Source organism: Halichoerus grypus, chromosome 6, assembly GCF_964656455.1.
Source record: "Halichoerus grypus chromosome 6, mHalGry1.hap1.1, whole genome shotgun sequence".
Taxonomy (NCBI): domain Eukaryota; kingdom Metazoa; phylum Chordata; class Mammalia; order Carnivora; family Phocidae; genus Halichoerus; species Halichoerus grypus.
In genome coordinates, this window is record NC_135717.1 from 112,360,904 (window position 1) to 112,379,139 (window position 18,236).

The window sequence follows — 18,236 nt, forward strand, 5'->3', positions numbered from 1 at the left end:
AAAAGGTTAAGTAAGTCTCTACTTTTACATGCTTTCCTTACAACTTAGGACACAGCTTGACAAAAGCCTAGCCAGATAGAATTTAATATCAATAAATACAGTACATTCGGGATCTTTTCAGATGGCCATGTGACACATATCTATTACCAATTAATTAGTTCCCTATTTTTGTAGATTTTTAGATGTTTATACCTTCATGGACATTTTAATCTTGCAGAGAGAAACATTCTTTTGAATTTTGCAAAATTGTTTATGTTGTTTATTGAATTTGTTCAAGGCATGTAGAGATGAAATATACATATCCAAAACTGAACCATCTGTATGTCTGATAATGTCTAGAATGCCAGATCTGGGCTTTAACTCTGGCAAATGACATCAGTGAATGGGACTCAAAAAACTCCGTTTGTGTGCCAAACCGCTTATGAGTTTAAAAAAAAAAAAAGGTTTTGGAATTGTGCCAAAGTTAGAGACTTTTATGCATCCCGAATGGCCAGAAACCCACGGGGACAACCAAGGCCTTCGAGAGAGTGAGTGAACAAATCACCAACAGCTGGAGCACCTTCGTTGCTTATGTGCCATTTTGAGCAGATCTGTCTTTTCATCAGATTCAAACTGGTTTGGTTTGGTTTGGTTTTTCTTAAAAAAGACTTTTTCTGTCCTTGGCAAAACTACAGGGTCTAACATATTTTCCAATTTCTTTTGACAGAGAAAAAGACGAGCATATGAATCTAACCTCATCTGTGATGGCCTGCATTTAGAAGCAACAAGATCGGTAAGTGTTGGATCCTTTCCAGTCCTGGGCTGACTGGTGCTCTTGGGAAGTGGCATGTCATTTGGAATGCTGGAGTGGCGTTTGGAACGTGCAACTCTAGTGATGCCTTAGGCTGGGAGGGGAGTCCATCAAAATCTGCATTATAGAATGTATGTTTGTTTCTGATCCAAGTCAGCCTAACTTTTTTAATAGCCAAAGAATGTAATACTGAATGCGTGTATAAATGATTGTTTTCTTCTTTTAAGAGCTTTTTAAAAAGATTTCTTATTTTATAGACAATAGCTTACAAAAAATTAAGAGAATATAAGAATAACAAAAATAAAAATCCTCTGTGTTCTCATTATGTGTAAATAACCTTGTGGTCCTTCTAAACTTTTTTATTCCTCAAAATATATGCATTTTTCCCTTTCAAAAAGGGGGATTATTATTTCACAGTTTTATAATTCGCTTTTCTTTCCGTTAATATGTAGTAGATGCATTTCTATATTGACATCTTTTTCTAATGGACACATAACATGACATTTAACAGATATATAATACAATAAAGAGTCCTGTTCTGGGTTAGAAATGTTAAAATTATCATTAAAATAACACTGCAGTGAATATTCTAGTGTTTTTATTTTTAGTCACCAATTTGGATGGAGTGATGGGCAAATTAACAAGTTTGCTTTTCTTCGTTTAAAATAATAGTAATTTTATGAAAGGAATATGAAAAGGAGTTTAATTACTTGCTCAATAATTTGAACCAAGAAATTATCTTTAAGGCAAAAATGTCTGATGGAGTGCAAGTCTGTTTTTATTTTATCTTCATTTTTACCAGTGTCCTGTGTTTTAACTACCAGCAACGTGAGAACAATCTATATGTGTTTTAAAATTATGAAAACAATTGGTTTAGTGTCCTGGTTTGTGTTTTTATTCTTCCTTTGTAGATTTTGGATGATAAGCTTGTATTTGTAAAAGTACATGCCCCATGGGAGGTGTTATGTACATATGCTGAGCTAATGCACATCAAATTGCCTCTGAAACCCAATGATCTGAAAACCCGGTCCTCAGCCTTTGATAATTTCAGCTGGTTTACCAAAGTCCTCCAAGTGGATGAAAGTATCATCAAGCCAGAGCAAGAGTTTTTCACTGCCCCATTTGAGAAGAACCGGATGAATGATTTTTATATTCAGGATAGAGATACTTTCTTCAATCCAGCCACCAGAAGCCGCATTGTAAGTCTAAACCAAATTTAGTTGCTGTCTTAGAGTAATTTGGAACCTGCTGTTTGAATAATTAGTGGTCTGGTTTGATTGGTTTAGTTTCATTTTTAAAAGCTGCGCCCCCACCCCCCGCCCCGAAAAGAAAACAGGTTCCTGTTACAATAGTAAACAATGGTTGGTTAGTTACACAGTCTAGTGCACACATTTTATTTTGGAATTTTTTTTTTTTTTTAGGTTTACTTCATCCTCTCTCGGATCATGTATCAAGAAAGAGACAATGTTAAAAAGTTTGGGATTAACAAACTTGTCAGCTCTGGGATCTACAAAGCAGCTTTCCCTCTCCATGATGTAAGTCAAATGGCAAAAATGAAATAAAATACCTAAGGTATACTCTAGTGTGAATAGAGAAGGGCTAATCTTCTTAACCTTGAGTTTCTTCTTTCATAAAATGAAGATGGTCTATTGCAAGGATTACAAGCTCATTTAGGGCAGGAACCAGGTTGTTTTGTTCACTGTTGACTCTCGGGCATAGAGAAGGCCGTGAGTTTGAATGAGTCAATGAATGGATGATTGAAACAGTAGCCGCCCTGTAGTGCATGTGTAAAGCAGTGCAGATTCGCGGTTAAGCGTGGCCTCTGGGGCTCGCTCTCCCACTTTCTACCTGGATGACCTTGTAAAAGTCATTTAGCCTCTCTGTTCCTCAGTTTCCTCATCAATAAAATGGGGATAATAATCATACTTACCTCATAGAGTTATACCATAGAGTTACGAGGATTAATTAAATTAATCCCTGTCAAACGTTACAACCATGCCTGGCATATAGGAAGTAGAATGTAAGTGTTAGCTATCCTCATAATTACTGGCAGATGTTATTATCAACCAGAAAAGTATTGGTTCTCTTTAAGCAAAATATGTGTTGGATCTTCTCACTTACCATTTTCTGGAACACAGGCTTTTTCCCCCTGAAATATCATTTTCTTAGTGTGTCCTGGAATATCACAAGGCTTTTAAAAAGGCATCTGTCAGGGTTCTTGTCACGATGGCAATACTGCAGAGTGTTGACATTTTTTAAGGACTCCGTTCTGAGATGACAGTAGCTCCTCAAATTCAAGAGCACTTCTCTAGCCGATAACATCTCTCATGAAATGAAAATTTTAAAATGTGACTGCTTGAGACCCTTAATGATGCCATAAATGCAGGGATATTATATCTAAGCTCTTTAAATAAATTCTGTCATTGAAATAAATTAAATACTATATTAGAGTGTGCTGTAGCTTTGTTACATTCACTCTCAATTTATCTGAATCTCTAAGACCAAGAAAGCCAAGACTGAGATTGATCATTGCTACTGGGTATTACACGTACTTATGGATGACGACATTATTGAAACGTACTGTATATGTTAATAAACTAGGACACAAAAGAGCTACTTGATGCACATGTGTAAATAGCAGAGAGCTGGGTGGAGAAGCAGGTTCTGAACTTCCTGGTGAAGAGACCCAATATGGCAGCCCGGCCTGACAGTCTATGTGTTTTATATTTGTGCCCAGCAAAATTAGTGATTATAGCATGACACAAACTTTGGGGACACTTGCAAATAGCTGTCATGAATATTAATCTGGGAGGCCAAAGTTCAATAGTATTCAGTTGGCATCTGACCATGCCTAGTTCTTTCCCACTAAAGCCTCTTTTACTTGCAGTGTCCCACATCCAGGCTAAGGAATGATCTCCTGTGGCATTTGGAAGGGAAGTGAATGGAGGTCAGGACCCATGTTAAGGCTTACCTGGTGATAATCTGGTTCTAGTACAGGAGGAAGGAAAATGAGGCAGATGGGAAGAGTGACTGAATTGAAGTAGAGGCAGGAAGCTTTGTGTTTTGAGTAAGCAAAGTGTATAATATGTCAAACTTCTTTGTTGTTTATATTTTATGTGTTGTCACAGAGGAACTGCTGAATTGGGGGACAGAGATGCCTGGGTTTTAGAAGTGACCTTGATACTAACCCAACCTTAAGGCCCTGGTTCCCAAAGGTGTCCCAGGAGGGCGCTGGACTATCAGGTGTCCCTGCATTGTGGCAGTTTTGGTACTTGAACAGCCCAATTTTTAACTGTTTAGGACTTGGCACACTTATAGGATGTAAAGCATCTCTGGGGCCCCCACCAGGTACCTGAGGTGTTCTCTAGGATTGTAACAACCAAGCATTCCTCCCCACCCACATTTTTAAGTGGCCACAAGCGATTAATAATACCTGGTTGAGAATCTCAAAAAATTAGATGATCCATCCATCCCTTCCAGCAAATGAAGGCCCCTTATTCCTGTGAAGTATGAGTACCATATTGAACAAACAGATCTGTGAACACCTAGAGATCACATGCTCACTTGTTTGCTTCTGCTTCGCAGTGCAACTTCAGCCATAAGTCAGAGGATCTCAGCTGCCCAAGCGAGCGGTATCTTCTCTACAGGGAGTGGGCTCATCCGCGAAGTATATATAAGAAGCAGCCCTTGGATCTTATCAGGTGAGGTGTTGTAGAGAGCATGCCAATGGGAGGACTCAGAGTTGCTCTCATGGCATCAATACATGACAGTATTTAAAGAGTATTGCCAACCAGGGAAGCTCACCCAGGCCACTGAGCTTCATTGTCTAGAGCTTTTTATTGAGGCTTCATTATGTAGGCCTGACTCACTGAATCAACATTGCCCATGTGGCTCAATCTCCCACCCTTCCTTTCCCAATATCCTGTGGCTCAAAGCCCCAACCCTCTAGTCACATGGTTGGTCTTCCTGGCATGGCCAGTCCCCATCCTGAATCATCCCATTAGCACAAACTAGGGGCCCTCCGTGAGTCACGTCATTGGCATATACTCTTCAGTGGGGCCCCAGGGGTTCTTTGAGTAACAAAGTTACCCTTATCTTGGGAAATTTCAAGAGTTGAGAGGTTAGCTCCCAAGAATTGGGAATAAAGACCTACCATATTCTTCATTGCCAGGAGTAAATGTTAGATTTAGCTTAAATTGTATGGTAAGAAAACAAGTTTTCACTGCTTGCCTGTATCTGCTATTAGATACTGTTTTACTATATCTAACAAGATGTGATGACTAGCTCAACATTTGTTTTCTGAAAGCACCAAGGTCAGCTGTTCTCCAGAGACTTTTTATTTATTTATTATTATGTTAATCACCATACATTACATCATTAGTTTTTGATATAGTGTTCCATGATTCATTGTTTGCATATAATACCCAGTGCCCCATGCAGAACGTGCCCTCTTTAATACCCATCACCAGGCTAACCCATCCTCCCACCTACCTCCCCTCTAGAACACTCAGTTTGTTTTTCAGAGTCCATCATCTCTCATGGTTCATCTCCCCCTCCGATATCCCCTCTTCATTCTTCCCCTCCTGCTATCTTCTTCTTCTTTTTTTTTTTTTAACATATAATGTATTATTTGTTCCAGAGGTACAGATCTGTGATTCAACAGTCTTGCACAATTCACAGCGCTCACCATAGCACATACCCTCCCCAAAGTCTATCACCCAGCCACCCCATCGCTCCCACCCCCCACCACTCCAGCAACCCTCAGTTTGTTTCCTGAGATTAAGAATTCCTCATATCAGTGAGGTCATATGATACATGTCCTTCTCTGATTGACTTATTTCGCTCAGCATAACACTCTCCAGTTCCATCCACGTCGTTGCAAATGGCAAGATCTCATTCCTTTTGATGGCTGCATAATATTCCATTGTATATATATACCACCTCTTCTTTATCCATTCTTCTGTCGATGGACATCTTGGCTCTTTCCACAGTTTGGCTATTGTTGACATTGCTGCTATAAACATTGGGGTGCACATACCCCTTCGGGTCCCTACATTTGTATCTTTGGGGTAAATACCCAGTAGTGCAATTGCTGGATCATACGGTAGCTCTATTTTCAACTTTTTGAAGAAGCTCCATACTGTTTTCCAGAGTGGCTGCACCAGCTTGCATTCCCACCAACAGTGTAGGAGGGTTCCCCTTTCTCTGCATCCCCGCCAACATCCGTCGTTTCCTGATTTGTTAATTTTAGCCATTCTGACTGGTGTGAGGTGATATCTCATTGAGGTTTTGATTTGGATTTTGTTGATGCCGAGTGATGCTCAGCACTTTTTCATGTGTCTGTTGGCCATTTGGACGTCTTCTTTGGAAAAATGTCTGTTCATGTCTTCTGCCCATTTCTTGATTGGATCATTTGTTCTTTGGGTGTTGAGTTTAAAAAGTTCCTTACAGATTTTGGATACTAGCCCTTTATCTGATATGTCATTTGCAAATATCTTCTCCCATTCTGTCGGTTGTCTTTTGGTTTTGTTGACTGTTTCTTTTGCTGTGCAAAAGCTTTTTATCTTGATGAGGTCCCAATAGTTCATTTTTGCCCTTGCTTCCCTTCCTTTGGCAATGTTTCTAGGAAGAAGTTGCTGTGGCTCAGGTCGAAGAGGTTGCTGGATGTGTTCTCCTTTAGGATTTTGTTGGACCCCTGTCTCATATTTAGGTCTTTCAACCATTTTGAGTCTATTTTTGTGTGTGGTGTAAGGAAATGGTCCAGTTTCATTCTTCTGCATGTGGCTGTACAATTTTCCCAACACCATTTGTTGAAGAGACTGTCTTTTTTCCATTGGACATTCTTTCCTGCTTTGTTGAAGATTAGTTGACCATAGAGTTGAGGGTCCATTTCTGGGCTCTCTATTCTGTTCCATTGATCTATGTGTCTGTTTTTGTGCCAGTACCATACTGTCTTGATGATGACAGCTTTGTAATAGAGCTTGAAGTCGGAATTGTGACGCCACCAGCTTTTCTTTTCTTTTTCAACATTCCTCTGGCTATTCGGGGTCTTTTCTGGTTCCATACAAATTTTAGAATTATTTGTTCCATTTCTTTGAAAAAAGTGGATGGTATTTTGATGGGGATTGCATCGAATGTGTAGATTGCTCTAGGTAGCATTGACCTCTTCACAATATTTGTTCTTCCAATCCATGAGCATGGAACGTTTTTCATTTTCTTTGTGTCTTCCTCAACTTCTTTCATGAGTATTTTATAGTTTTCTGAGTACAGATTCTTTGCCTCTTTGGTAAGATTTATTCCTAGGTATCTTATGGTTTTGGGTGCAACTGTAAATGGGATCGACTCCTTAATTTCTCTTTCTTCTGTCTTGTTGTTGGTGTATAGGAATGCCACTGATTTCTGTGCATTGATTTTATATCCTGCCACTTTACTGAATTCCTGCATGAGGTCTAGCAGTTTTGGGGTGGAGTCTTTTGGGTTTTCCACATGAAGTATCATATCGGCAAACAGTGAGAGTTTGACTTCTTTGCCGATTTGGATGCCTTTGATTTCTTTTTGTTGTCTGATTGCTGTGGCTAGGACTTCTAGTACTATGTTGAATAGCACTGGTGATAGTGGACATCCCTGCCATGTGCCTGACCTTAGGGGGAAAGCTCTCAGTTTTTTCCCATTGAGAATGATATTCGCTGTGGGTTTTTCATCGATGGCTTTTATGATATTGAGGTATGTCCCCTCTATCCCTACACTCTGAAGAGTTTTGATCAAGAAAGGATGCTGTACTTTGTCAAATGCTTTTTCTGCATCTATTGAGAGGATCATATGGTTCCTGTTCTTTCTTTTATTAATGTATTGTATCACATTGATTGATTTGTGGATGTTGAACCAAACTTGCAGCCCAGGGATAAATCCCACTTGGTCGTGGTGACTAATTCTTTAAATGTACTGTTGGATCCTATTGGCTAGTATTTTGGTGAGAATTTTTGCATCCATGTTCATCAAGGACATTGGTCTGTAATTCTCCTTTTTGATGGGGTCTTTGTCTGGTTTGGGGATCAAGGTAATGGTGGCCTCATAAAACGAGTTTGGAAGTTTTCCTTCCATTTCTGTTTTTTGGAACAGTTTCAGAAGAATAGGTATTAATTCTTCTTGAAATGTTTGGTAGAATTCCCCTGGGAAACCATCTGGCCCGGGGCTTTTGTTTGTTGGGAGATTTTTGATGACTGCTTTAATTTCCTTAGTGGTTATAGGTCTGTTCAGGTTTTCTATTTCTTCCTGGTTCAGTTTTGGTAGTTGATACATCTCTAGGAATGCATCCATTTCTTCCAGATTATCTAATTTGTTGGCATATAGTTGCTCATAATATGTTCTTATAATTGTTTGTATTTCTTTGGTGTTGGTTGTGATCTCTCTTTCATTCATGATTTTGTTGATTTGGGTCCTTTCTCTTTTCTTTTTGATAAGTCTGGCCAGGGTTTTATCAATCTTGTTAATTCTTTCAAAGAACCAGCTCCTAGTTTCGTTGATCTGTTCTACTGTACTTTTAGTTTCTATTTCATTGATTTCTGCTCTGATCTTTATTATTTCTCTTCTCCTGCTGGGTTTAGGCTTTATTTGCTGTTCTTTCTCCAGCTCCTTTAGGTGTAGGGTTAGGTTGTGTATTTGAGACCTTTCCTGTTTCTTGAGAAAGGCTTGTATTGCTATATACTTTCCTCTTAGGACTGCCTTTGCTGCATCCCAAAGATTTTGAACAGTTGTGTTTTCATTTTCATTTGTTTCCATGAATTTTTTAAATTCTTCTTTAATTTCCCAGTTGACCTATTCATTCTTTAGTAGGATGCTCTTTAGCCTCCATGTATTTGAATTCTTTCTGACTTTCCTCCTGTGATTGAGTTCTAGTTTCAAAGCATTGTGGTCTGAAAATATGCAGGGAATGATCCCAATCTTTTGGTACCGGTTGAGACCTGATTTGTGACCTAGGATGTGATGTACTCTGGAGAATGTTCCATGGGCACTAGAGAAGAATGTGTATTCTGTTGCTTTGGGATGGAATGTTCTGAATATATCTGTGAAGTCCGTTTGGTCCAGTGTGTCATTTAAAGTCTTTATTTCCTTGTCAATCTTTTGCTTAGATGATCTGTCCATTTCCGTGAAGGGGGGTGTTAAAGTCCCCCACTATTATTGTATTGTTGTCAATGTGTTTCTTTGCTTTTGTTATTAATTGGCTTATATAATTGGCTGCTCCCATGTTAGGGGCATAGATATTTACAATTGTTAGATCTTCCTGTTGGATAGACCCTTTAAGGATGATATAGTGTCCTTCCTCATCTCTTATTACAGTCTTTGGTTTAAAATCTAATTTGTCTGATATAAGGATTGCCACCCCAGCTTTCTTTTCGTGTCCATTAGCATGGTAAATCGTTTTCCACCCCTTCACTTTCAATCTGGGGGTGTCTTTGGGTCTAAAATGAGTCTCTTGCAGACAGCATATCGATGGGTCTTGTTTTTTTATCCAATCTGATAGCCCGTGTCTTCTGATGGGGGCATTTAGCCCATTTACATTCAGGGTAACTATTGAAAGATATGAATTTAGTGCCATTGTATTGCCTGTAAGGTGACTGTTACTGTATATTGTCTGTGTTCCTTTCTGGTCTGTGTTGCTTTTAGGCTCTCTCTTTGCTTAGAGGACCCTATTCAATATTTCTTGTAGGGCTGGTTTCGTGTTTGCAAATTCCTTTAGTTTTTGTTTGTCCTGGAAGCTTTTTATCTCTCCTTCTGTTTTCAATGACAGCCTAGCTGGATATAGTATTCTTGGCTGCGTATTTTTCTCATTTAGTGCTCTGAATATATCGTGCCAGTCCTTTCTGGCCTGCCAGATCTCTGTGGATAGGTCTGTTGCCAGTCTAATGTTTCTACCATTGTAGTTTACAGATCTCTTCTCCCGAGCTGCTTTCAGGATTTTCTCTTTGTCTCTGAGACTCGTAAGTTTTACTATTAGATGTCGGGGTGTTGACCTATTTTTATTGATTTTGAGAGGGGTTCTCTGTGCCTTCTGGATTTTGGTGCCTGTTTCCTTCCCCAAATTAGGGAAGTTCTCTGCTATAATTTGCTCTAATATACCTTCTGCCCCTCTCTCTCTTTCTTCTTTTTCTGGGATCCCAGTTATTCTAATGTTGTTTCGTCTTATGGTATCGCTTATCTCTCGAATTCTGCCCTCGTGATCCAGTAGTTGTTTATCTCTCTTTTTCTCAGCTTCTTTATTTTCCATCATTTGGTTTTCTGTATCACTAATTCTCTCTTCTGCCTCATTTATCCTAGCAGTTAGAGCTTCCATTTTTTATTGCACCTCATTAATAGCCTTTTTGATTTTGACTTCGTTAGATTTTAGTTCTTTTATTTCTCCAGAAAGGGTTTCTCTAATAACTTCCATGCTTTTTTCAAGCCCAGCTAGTATCTTTAAAGTCATCATTCTGAACTCTAGTTCTGACATCTTACTAATGTCCATATTGATTAGGTCCCTGGCAGTTGGTACTGCCTCTTGTTCTTTTTGTTGAGGTGATTTTTTCTGTCTTGTTGTTTTGTCCAGAGGAGAATAGATGAATGAGAGAACAAACTGCTGACAGGGTAATAACGTCCCCAGAAAATATACATTAAACAAATCAGAAAAGACCTGAAACCGGGGGAAAAGAAAGGGAAAGAAAGAAAAAAGAAAAAGAAAAAAGATAAAAACAAACAAAAACAAAACAAAAAAAAAACAGTATGATCAAATATGATCAGGCTGGTGCATAGATCAGTGCCACACACTAGATTTTGGGCGTGTTTTGGTCTGTTAGAAGAAAGTGCCTCCCAAAATTTTAAAGAAAGAAAAACTTACATATGTACAAAAATAAGGGTTAATACGATGAAGGGATGGATTATGACTGTAAAGATGAAAATTATAAAAGATTTTATAAAAGGAATTGAGAAGATAAGAAGTTGGTTGAAAAAAAGAAGAGGATTAAAAAAAAGGGGAGAGCATGTGATCAGGCGGGAGACTAGAACAAAGCCATACACTAGAGATTTAGGGTATATTTTGATCTGTTAGAAAAAACTGTATCTCAAAATTTTAAAGAGAGAACAACTTATATATATCAAAAATAAGGGTAACTACTATGAAGGGATAGAATATGACTCTAAAAATGAAAAATAAATATTTTTTGAATAAGGGAAAAAGAAAAATTCAAAAAAAAAAAAAGGTAAAAAAAAATTAACTTTGAAAGACTAAAGAGTCATGGGAAAAAAGCCATGGATTGTATGTGCAGTATTCCCCTAGCACTGGAGTTCTGCCGTTCTCATTGATGAGTAAACTTGGCCTTGGCTGGCTCTTCTTGCTGATCTTCTGGGGGAGGGGCCTGTTGCTGTGGTTCCCAAATGTCTTTGCCGGAGGCGGAATTGCCCCGCCCTTGCCAGGTGGGGATAAGTAATCTGCCTGGGTTTGGGGAGGTTTTGTTCCCTGCAAGCTTTCTCTACAGCTTTGGAGGACGAGTTTGAAAATGGCGGCCTCCCAGTCTCTGACCCAGAGGAGCCAAGAACTCGGGGCCCCACTCCTCAGTGAGTCCCCAGAGAAAAGCAGTCAATCATTCCCGTCTCCCCAGTCTCCCGCCGCACTCTGTGCTCACCCGGCATGTGACCCAACGTTTCTGTCTCTGGCTCACGACCCCGTGTGGAGTCTCCAAACCCAGCAGATCCCTGCGGTGCACTCCCGCGCTGCTCCTCCTGGGGGGAGGAAGGGGAGTCTCCCCAAATCTGCCGCTTGTTGGGTCCCTGCTGAAAGAGCAGTGGCCTGACTGCCGCGGATCATGGTTTATGGCAACCCCGAGCTGAGAGCCCGCTCCTTGGCTCTGTCTCTGCAGCCGGCTTCCCCGCTCCAATACCTGGGAGCTCTGCCGCACTCAGGCACTCCCGGTCTTTCTGTGACCCCGAGGGTCCTGAGACCACACTGTCCCAGAGAGGGCTCCATCCCCTGCTTAGCCACTGGAGCAACGTCACTCAGTGGAGCCGACTTCTAAAAGTTCCGATCTTGTGCTCCACTGCTCTATCACTTGCCAGAAGCGGCCGACGGAGGCCCCCTCCCCTGCCATCTATCTTCCCGAATATTGCCTCGGATTCACTTCTCCGCCCATCCTAACTTCCAGAAAGTGGTCACTTTTCTGTTCAGAGAGTTGCTGCTATTCTTTTCTTCGATCTCCTGTTGAGCTCGTAGGTGTTCAGAATGGTTTGATCCCTATCTAGCTGAATTCCTGGGACCAGACGAAATCCAGGTCTCCTACTCCTCTGCCGTCTTGCTCCGCCCTTCTTCCTCTCCAGAGACTTTTATTGTTTGGGCAAGGCTGCTGGAGAGAGACAGACCAAAAATAACCAACAAACAAATAAAATTAAGCAAAGAAGTAAGCAAAATTTCTGATTGAGATGAAGAAACACAGTGATGAGATGGGGTGGGGGAAAGAAGTGAAGAAAGTTACATTTGAGTCGGAAACATATGAACTAAGACCTGGATAGTGAAAAGGAGCCAGGATTTTGTGGATTTGGAAGAAGTCATTTTAGGAATAGAGGCAGTTTTCACAATGGTCCGAGGCTCAGGGACATTGGCAAGTGTGAGGAAATACTGAAGACCCGTGCTAATGAGAGAAGAGAATGATGAGACACGGGTTAGAAGTGGGGTAGTGGGAACATGGAAAAGAGTTTAGACTGTAAGTGCAGTGAAAAGCAGTTGTGATACTTTTAAGTAATCAGGTAATTTTATCTCATTCACATTTTGCAAAGATAATTTGGGGAATGGACGACAGGGGCCTCCTGCAGGGAGAGCAGGTAGGAGGCCATCAGAGTGGCCAGAGGAGAACCCGTAGCTGCATAGTTGGAATGGGGGTTAGGAGGGGAGTCAGCAAGACTTGCTTATGGGTGGGATGTGGAGGGTGAGGAGGGGAGAGTCAGTTTTACCCCAGGTTGGCCTGGAGCCAAGTGCCTGTTCTTTCTACTGTACTTCTGTGCCCACTGACATGGGAAAACTGCTTGACCTTGGAAGTGAGAGTTTTAAAACACTGAAGAGTTTTGGGTGCCTGGGTGGCTCAGTTGGTTGGGTGACTGCCTTCGGCTCAGGTCATGATCCTGGAGTTCTGCGGTCCAATCCCGCATCAGGCTCCCTGCTCAGCAGGGAGTCTGCTTCTCCCTCTGACCCTCCCCCCTCTCATGCTCTCTCTCTCTCATTCTCTCTCTCAAATAAATAAATAAAATCATAAAAAAAAAAAAAACACTGAAGAGTTTTGGTTTACTTTGTTTTATATTTTATTATGGGAAATTTCAAACATACACAAAAGGAGAGAGAACAGTACCGCAAAACTGCCTATATCTGTCTCCCAGCTCCAAAAATTATGAACTCCTTGCTAGTCTAGTTTCATTTTTGTACCTCCTTCCCATCCCTTTCCAGTGGAGCATTTTTAAGAAAACCCCAAATAGTATTATATTTCATTAATATTTCATATAGTTCATTAATTCTCTTTTAAATGCAACCTGAATACTTAAAAAAATCATCAAAAAGCCATGTTCAGTTTTTCCTGATTGTCACAAAAACTACTTTTTTTTTTTTTTTGATAGTTTTTAGTTTAGATCAGGGATCTAAACAAGGTCCAAATGGTGCAATTAATGTATTTCTCAGTTGTCTTCTAATCTGAGAGTTTCCCGTTTCTTTCTTGCTTTCCTTGCAACTGTGGAGGAGTTTCTCTATTCTCCATTTTACTTTCATTCTTCCTTGTGGTGGTGTTGGACTTGTTGCTCTGTCGTGTGTATTTGCTTTAGCTAAGTAATTTGTTCCTCATTTGAAAGTTTGATCTCATTGAGGTTCAGCTTTGTACAAGAACACTTGATATGTGGAGTTTCATACTTCTACCAGAAGGTACATAATGTTCTGTTTCTTTTGTGTGTGATGATAACAACCATTAATGATTGTTGCTTAGAGTCATTTCATAAAGGATTTTATTTTGTTATTTCATTTGGTTATACTCTAATTTCTTCATTTTTTAACTGGATTACAATCATAAAGAGGCATTTTTCTCTCATTAACTCTGGGTATCCTGTAGGATAAAATTTTAAAAGAGGATGTTTGTACAAATGTAAACATTTGAAGCTGACATTCATGTGAGATTTTCTTTTATGTTAAACCTATAGCATCTGATGGCAGGGTGATGGGTTTGATGGGTTCTTAATCGTTCTTTATGAGGTTGTGGTTTTTGGTCTTGGTTTTTTGGTAAAGAGAACAATTTCCCCACTATTTTAAGTATATTTCACTAAGGAGAATGCATTTTTTTTTTTAACTATTCCCTGTCCCTGGTCCACATGTTCCCTTCCTTGCTTCCCACTAGTAACCCCTTGAGCATTTGGGCTTTTAAGCCTTCATCTGTGGTCCCCAGGTATTACCAGAAGGGAAAATGAGTTCTTTCCCCAATAGCAAACCAAACAAACCAGAAAAAGCAAGCTGGGAGAAACAGACTTTGCACAGGAAAAAAAAAATGAAAAGCTACCCCCCAAACTCCCATCTTTACCCTCAGAGTGAGAAAACAAATGATGATATCTGTAAGACAAGGACAGGAGTTCTATTTAAAAAAAAAAAAAAAAAAGGATCATTCCATGGATAAAATGTAACTCTTAAAATAAAAAATGTAATAGAACAGAAAAACCCTAACTATAGTGTTAGAAAATAAAGTTGAAGAAATTGTACAGAACACAGAGCAAAAATATAAAGAGATGGAGAATAAAAAGGGTGGGGAGAAGTAAAAATTAGAAGGTCGGTCCAGGAGATGCAATGAACAAATAGTAGGGGTGCTAGGAACGAGAACAGAGATAACGTTAGGGAGGAAATCAGAGCAGTGTCTGAAGAACCATATTGAAGAACAGTAGAGAGCATGAGGGGGTCACTCATGTCAAGCAGTGATGTCAGGAATCAGGAAGACCGCCGAAGGTGATGAGCTGAGAATAGATAGCACCAGAACATGCAGGTGGCACCAAGAACTGATAGTGAGCAAAGCCAGGAGATGATGGAAACACCGTGAACTGACCATCACTAGAACCAGAAGAGGCCTGGAAAGGCTAAAGACTGGTTAAACTCTAAAAAGAGGACTTCTGTAGCAAACTGTCAGATTCTTCAGATTCAGACTCTTCCTTGTCTGACCACATTTGAAAGGCAGTGGCCCCCAATTGGTCTCTGAACATAACAGAGACCCTCCACTGCTTGAACATAATAAGCACTAAGTGCCAAGGGTTGACCCAGACTGGACTGAGTCCTCATTTCACCTGCACGCTCATGGACTGACTGCATTTGGTTCATTAATTTCTCACCCTCATTGCATCTTGTCTGTTGTTTGACTTTGTATTGTATCTTGTCCTGTGTGGCATGTATGAAGCCAAATCAAATGTGCAGTGAGGTGTCATTGAGTTTGGAGTCCCGAACCTGTTACAATTGTGCAAATTTTGCTTTATGAGTGAATAAAGCTGACATTGTGGAAAGACACAACTTGTGCCTACGCACCTTTATAGCACGCTTGGGACAAGAACTGAGTGTGCTAGGTCTCCAGATGGAAGGAGCTTACTGAGTGCTCAGCTCAGAGGATGAAAATAGAGCCAGCCAGTCACCTCAGCATGACATCTAGTCACGACAACATGACACCTCAGGACACTGAAGACAGAAAGAAGATCCTGAGAACCTCCAGAAAGAGAAACAGGCTTCATTTGAAGGAGCAAGACTCAGAATAACACTGAACTCCTCAATGACAACACTGCAGGTATAAGAAAAGAGAGCAATAATTTCAAGTTTCCAAGGGAGGTGATTTCTCACTTTCCAATTCCATAAATGGTCAAGCTGTTAAAATAAGTGTGAGGAATTTTCACAATTTAAATGTGCAAGGTAATGGAGGAGGTGCTCCATGAAGGAAGAGAAAAACATGACTTCAGTAAACAGGGATTCCCAACATGACAGAGGAATGGCGAGATCCCAGGTGACGACTCTGGCAGGGCTAGAGAATCATTAATCAGGGTGGAGAAGATCTGATGGGATTTATTCAAGGAGATGAAATCAAGAAACTACCTCATGTGTTTGAAAGTACTGAGAAAATTACATGTTAGGTAAAAGTCTGGGGTTAAATTGTTGGTAAGCACACAGAAAACTAAGCAGTGAACCACTGTGACAATTACTAGAACTATCTGACCCCTTACTGAGTATATACTTACAACTTTGATCAAAAAGCTGAATTTTTAGAAATTGGTGTTAAGAATTGGGATTTTTTGGCAGAAAGAGAATGATCAGAATATCATATTTGAAGGAATTATTATTATATTATTCCCAGCCTTTCAGCAAGAACTTGGAGGCAGATTTCTGAGATTCAAAAATTCTTTCTGAGGGGCGCCTGGGTGGCTCAGTCGTTAAGTGTCTGCCTTCGGCTCAGGTCATGATCCCAGGGTTCTGGGATCGAACCCCGCATCGGGCTCCCTGCTCAGCGGGAAGCCTGCTTCTCCCTCTCCCACTCCCCCTGCTTGTGCTTCCTCTCTCACTGTGTCTCTCTCTGTCAAATAAATAAATAAAATCTAAAAAAAAAAAAAAATTCTTTCTGATCTTCTTGCCTCCAATATAATGTAGATATCTTTGGAAATAATGAACTCCCTGTCATGGTCAGTATCCAAGCAGGGACTACCTGACTAGCTCTAAATGAAGCAGAATATTTTTACTATTGGGGAGTTGGACCAGTAACCTCTAACATTCTTTCCAGTCTTAAATGTAGCATTTCCAGTGTGGATGGTGATAAAAACATACCACAGAAAGTCTAACAGCCAAGACGTTGCAAACCCATTGCCTGGCTTTTCTTTCTCAGGCACTACCCTGAGGCTGTCATTGGCCTGCAGTCTATGAGCCAGACAACAAAGCCCCAATCACTTAAAAATGCAACACTTGGTTCCTCCTGACCCCTGATTCCAGGTCTGTGTCAGCCCTTCCTTATCCCCAGGGATGTGGCCTACACCCAGGCCTATGACCTGTGAAGCTGACCACTGGTTCAGCCCAGAGATGTTCCTGTCTGAAGGAAGTCTCCTGGGACTTCAGGTCTTCCTCAGAGCTTAGTCCCCACCAGGCTAAGCCCAAGGACCTCAGCCCAGCTCCATACTGAGCCGGAAGTCTCATAGAGGCCTCTGAGGAAGCGAAGAGCTAAGTAAATCTACAGTTTCTGTGGACCAGTACTGAGCCAGGAAGGAGGCAGTCTAGGAAAGATCAACAACAGCCAACAGTCATCATCTCAGTGTGCTCTCCTCACCTCTCAACTCTTAGTGCCCGACTGTATCTGTCTCCCTTTCAGGAATAGTCTGGAGCTGCTTCCTGCCCTGCCCCCTTTCTTCCAACTGTGCCTCCCTGGACTCTTCCATTGATGAGTTTTCAAAACTTAGAAAAAATAGAAGTGCTAGATATAAGGAATACAGGACGGTGGATTCCTCAGTCATTATCAGTGACTTCTTATCAGTCCTTTTCTTGTATTTGTGATTTACATTACATTTGCTCCAAGGAAGTTCCCTAGATAAGCAAAAGCAGATTAACTGGGAGCAGATTGTTCATGTTCATTTGTCTCATGAATGTTACAAACAGTCTTTTGGAGAATGTATCAGATGGTTCGTATTTACAAAGAAGGATGATGATGTTCTCTGTTTGCTTACTATGTAGCATTTTTCTTTCCTTCGCCCTGTTCTAGTTGACTTTGCTTCATCAGGCTCACCAGTGATCAGTACTTCTATGATACGTAAAATACTTGTTTCATAGTGGAATTTGGGGTCTTTATGAAAATGAACATGTTTTAAGTATGAATTGGGTAAGAGGTTTAAGCTTAAAGCCTCTGGTATTTAAAATCAGAAATTAAGGTTAGGATGAAGCTGCAAAGCGGTTCAATTAGCAATAATCGTGCCTCAGATAACCAATTTCTGTCTTTGTTCAGGAAATATTATGGAGAAAAGATTGGAATCTACTTTGCTTGGCTGGGCTACTATACTCAGATGCTCTTGCTGGCTGCGGTAGTCGGAGTGGCTTGCTTTCTCTATGGATATTTTAATCAGAATAACTGTACATGGAGGTAAGTTCTGTTTATTCCTTGTTACTGTGATGAAAAGTTGATAAGACATAAAATTATTTTCAGGGTCTTAGACTGTTTTAGTAAAGGAAGACTCATCACAGAACACTTACTGCTTTGGATGATATATCCCTTTTGTCCTGAGTATAATAACTAAGTGGGAAAAAAATTTTTTTAGATAATGCGGCCCAGTTTCTGACAAGAATATTACCCTTAGGAAACACTCCAATTTTTAAAGAAAATACTTTGAAAAAGAAAGGCAGTGTGGAGGGAGGATTTTCCTTGAACTGCTCCCCAGAGGAATGCTTCACTCAGCCCTA

At 40.4% G+C, this 18,236-nt stretch overlaps 1 protein-coding gene across 3 annotated transcripts in view; it reads left to right on the plus strand.

Moving 5' to 3' along the window:
* ANO6 (anoctamin 6) overlaps positions 1–18,236 on the plus strand; it is a 187,741-nt gene that overhangs the window by 114,763 nt on the left and 54,742 nt on the right. For all 3 annotated transcript variants that reach the window (XM_078075914.1, XM_036080053.2, XM_036080054.2), the window contains 5 exons: positions 707–772; positions 1,702–1,989; positions 2,212–2,325; positions 4,376–4,491; positions 17,785–17,919. In XM_078075914.1, coding sequence (XP_077932040.1) covers positions 707–772; positions 1,702–1,989; positions 2,212–2,325; positions 4,376–4,491; positions 17,785–17,919 — 719 coding nt within the window. The remainder of the gene's footprint in view (positions 1–706; positions 773–1,701; positions 1,990–2,211; positions 2,326–4,375; positions 4,492–17,784; positions 17,920–18,236) is intronic.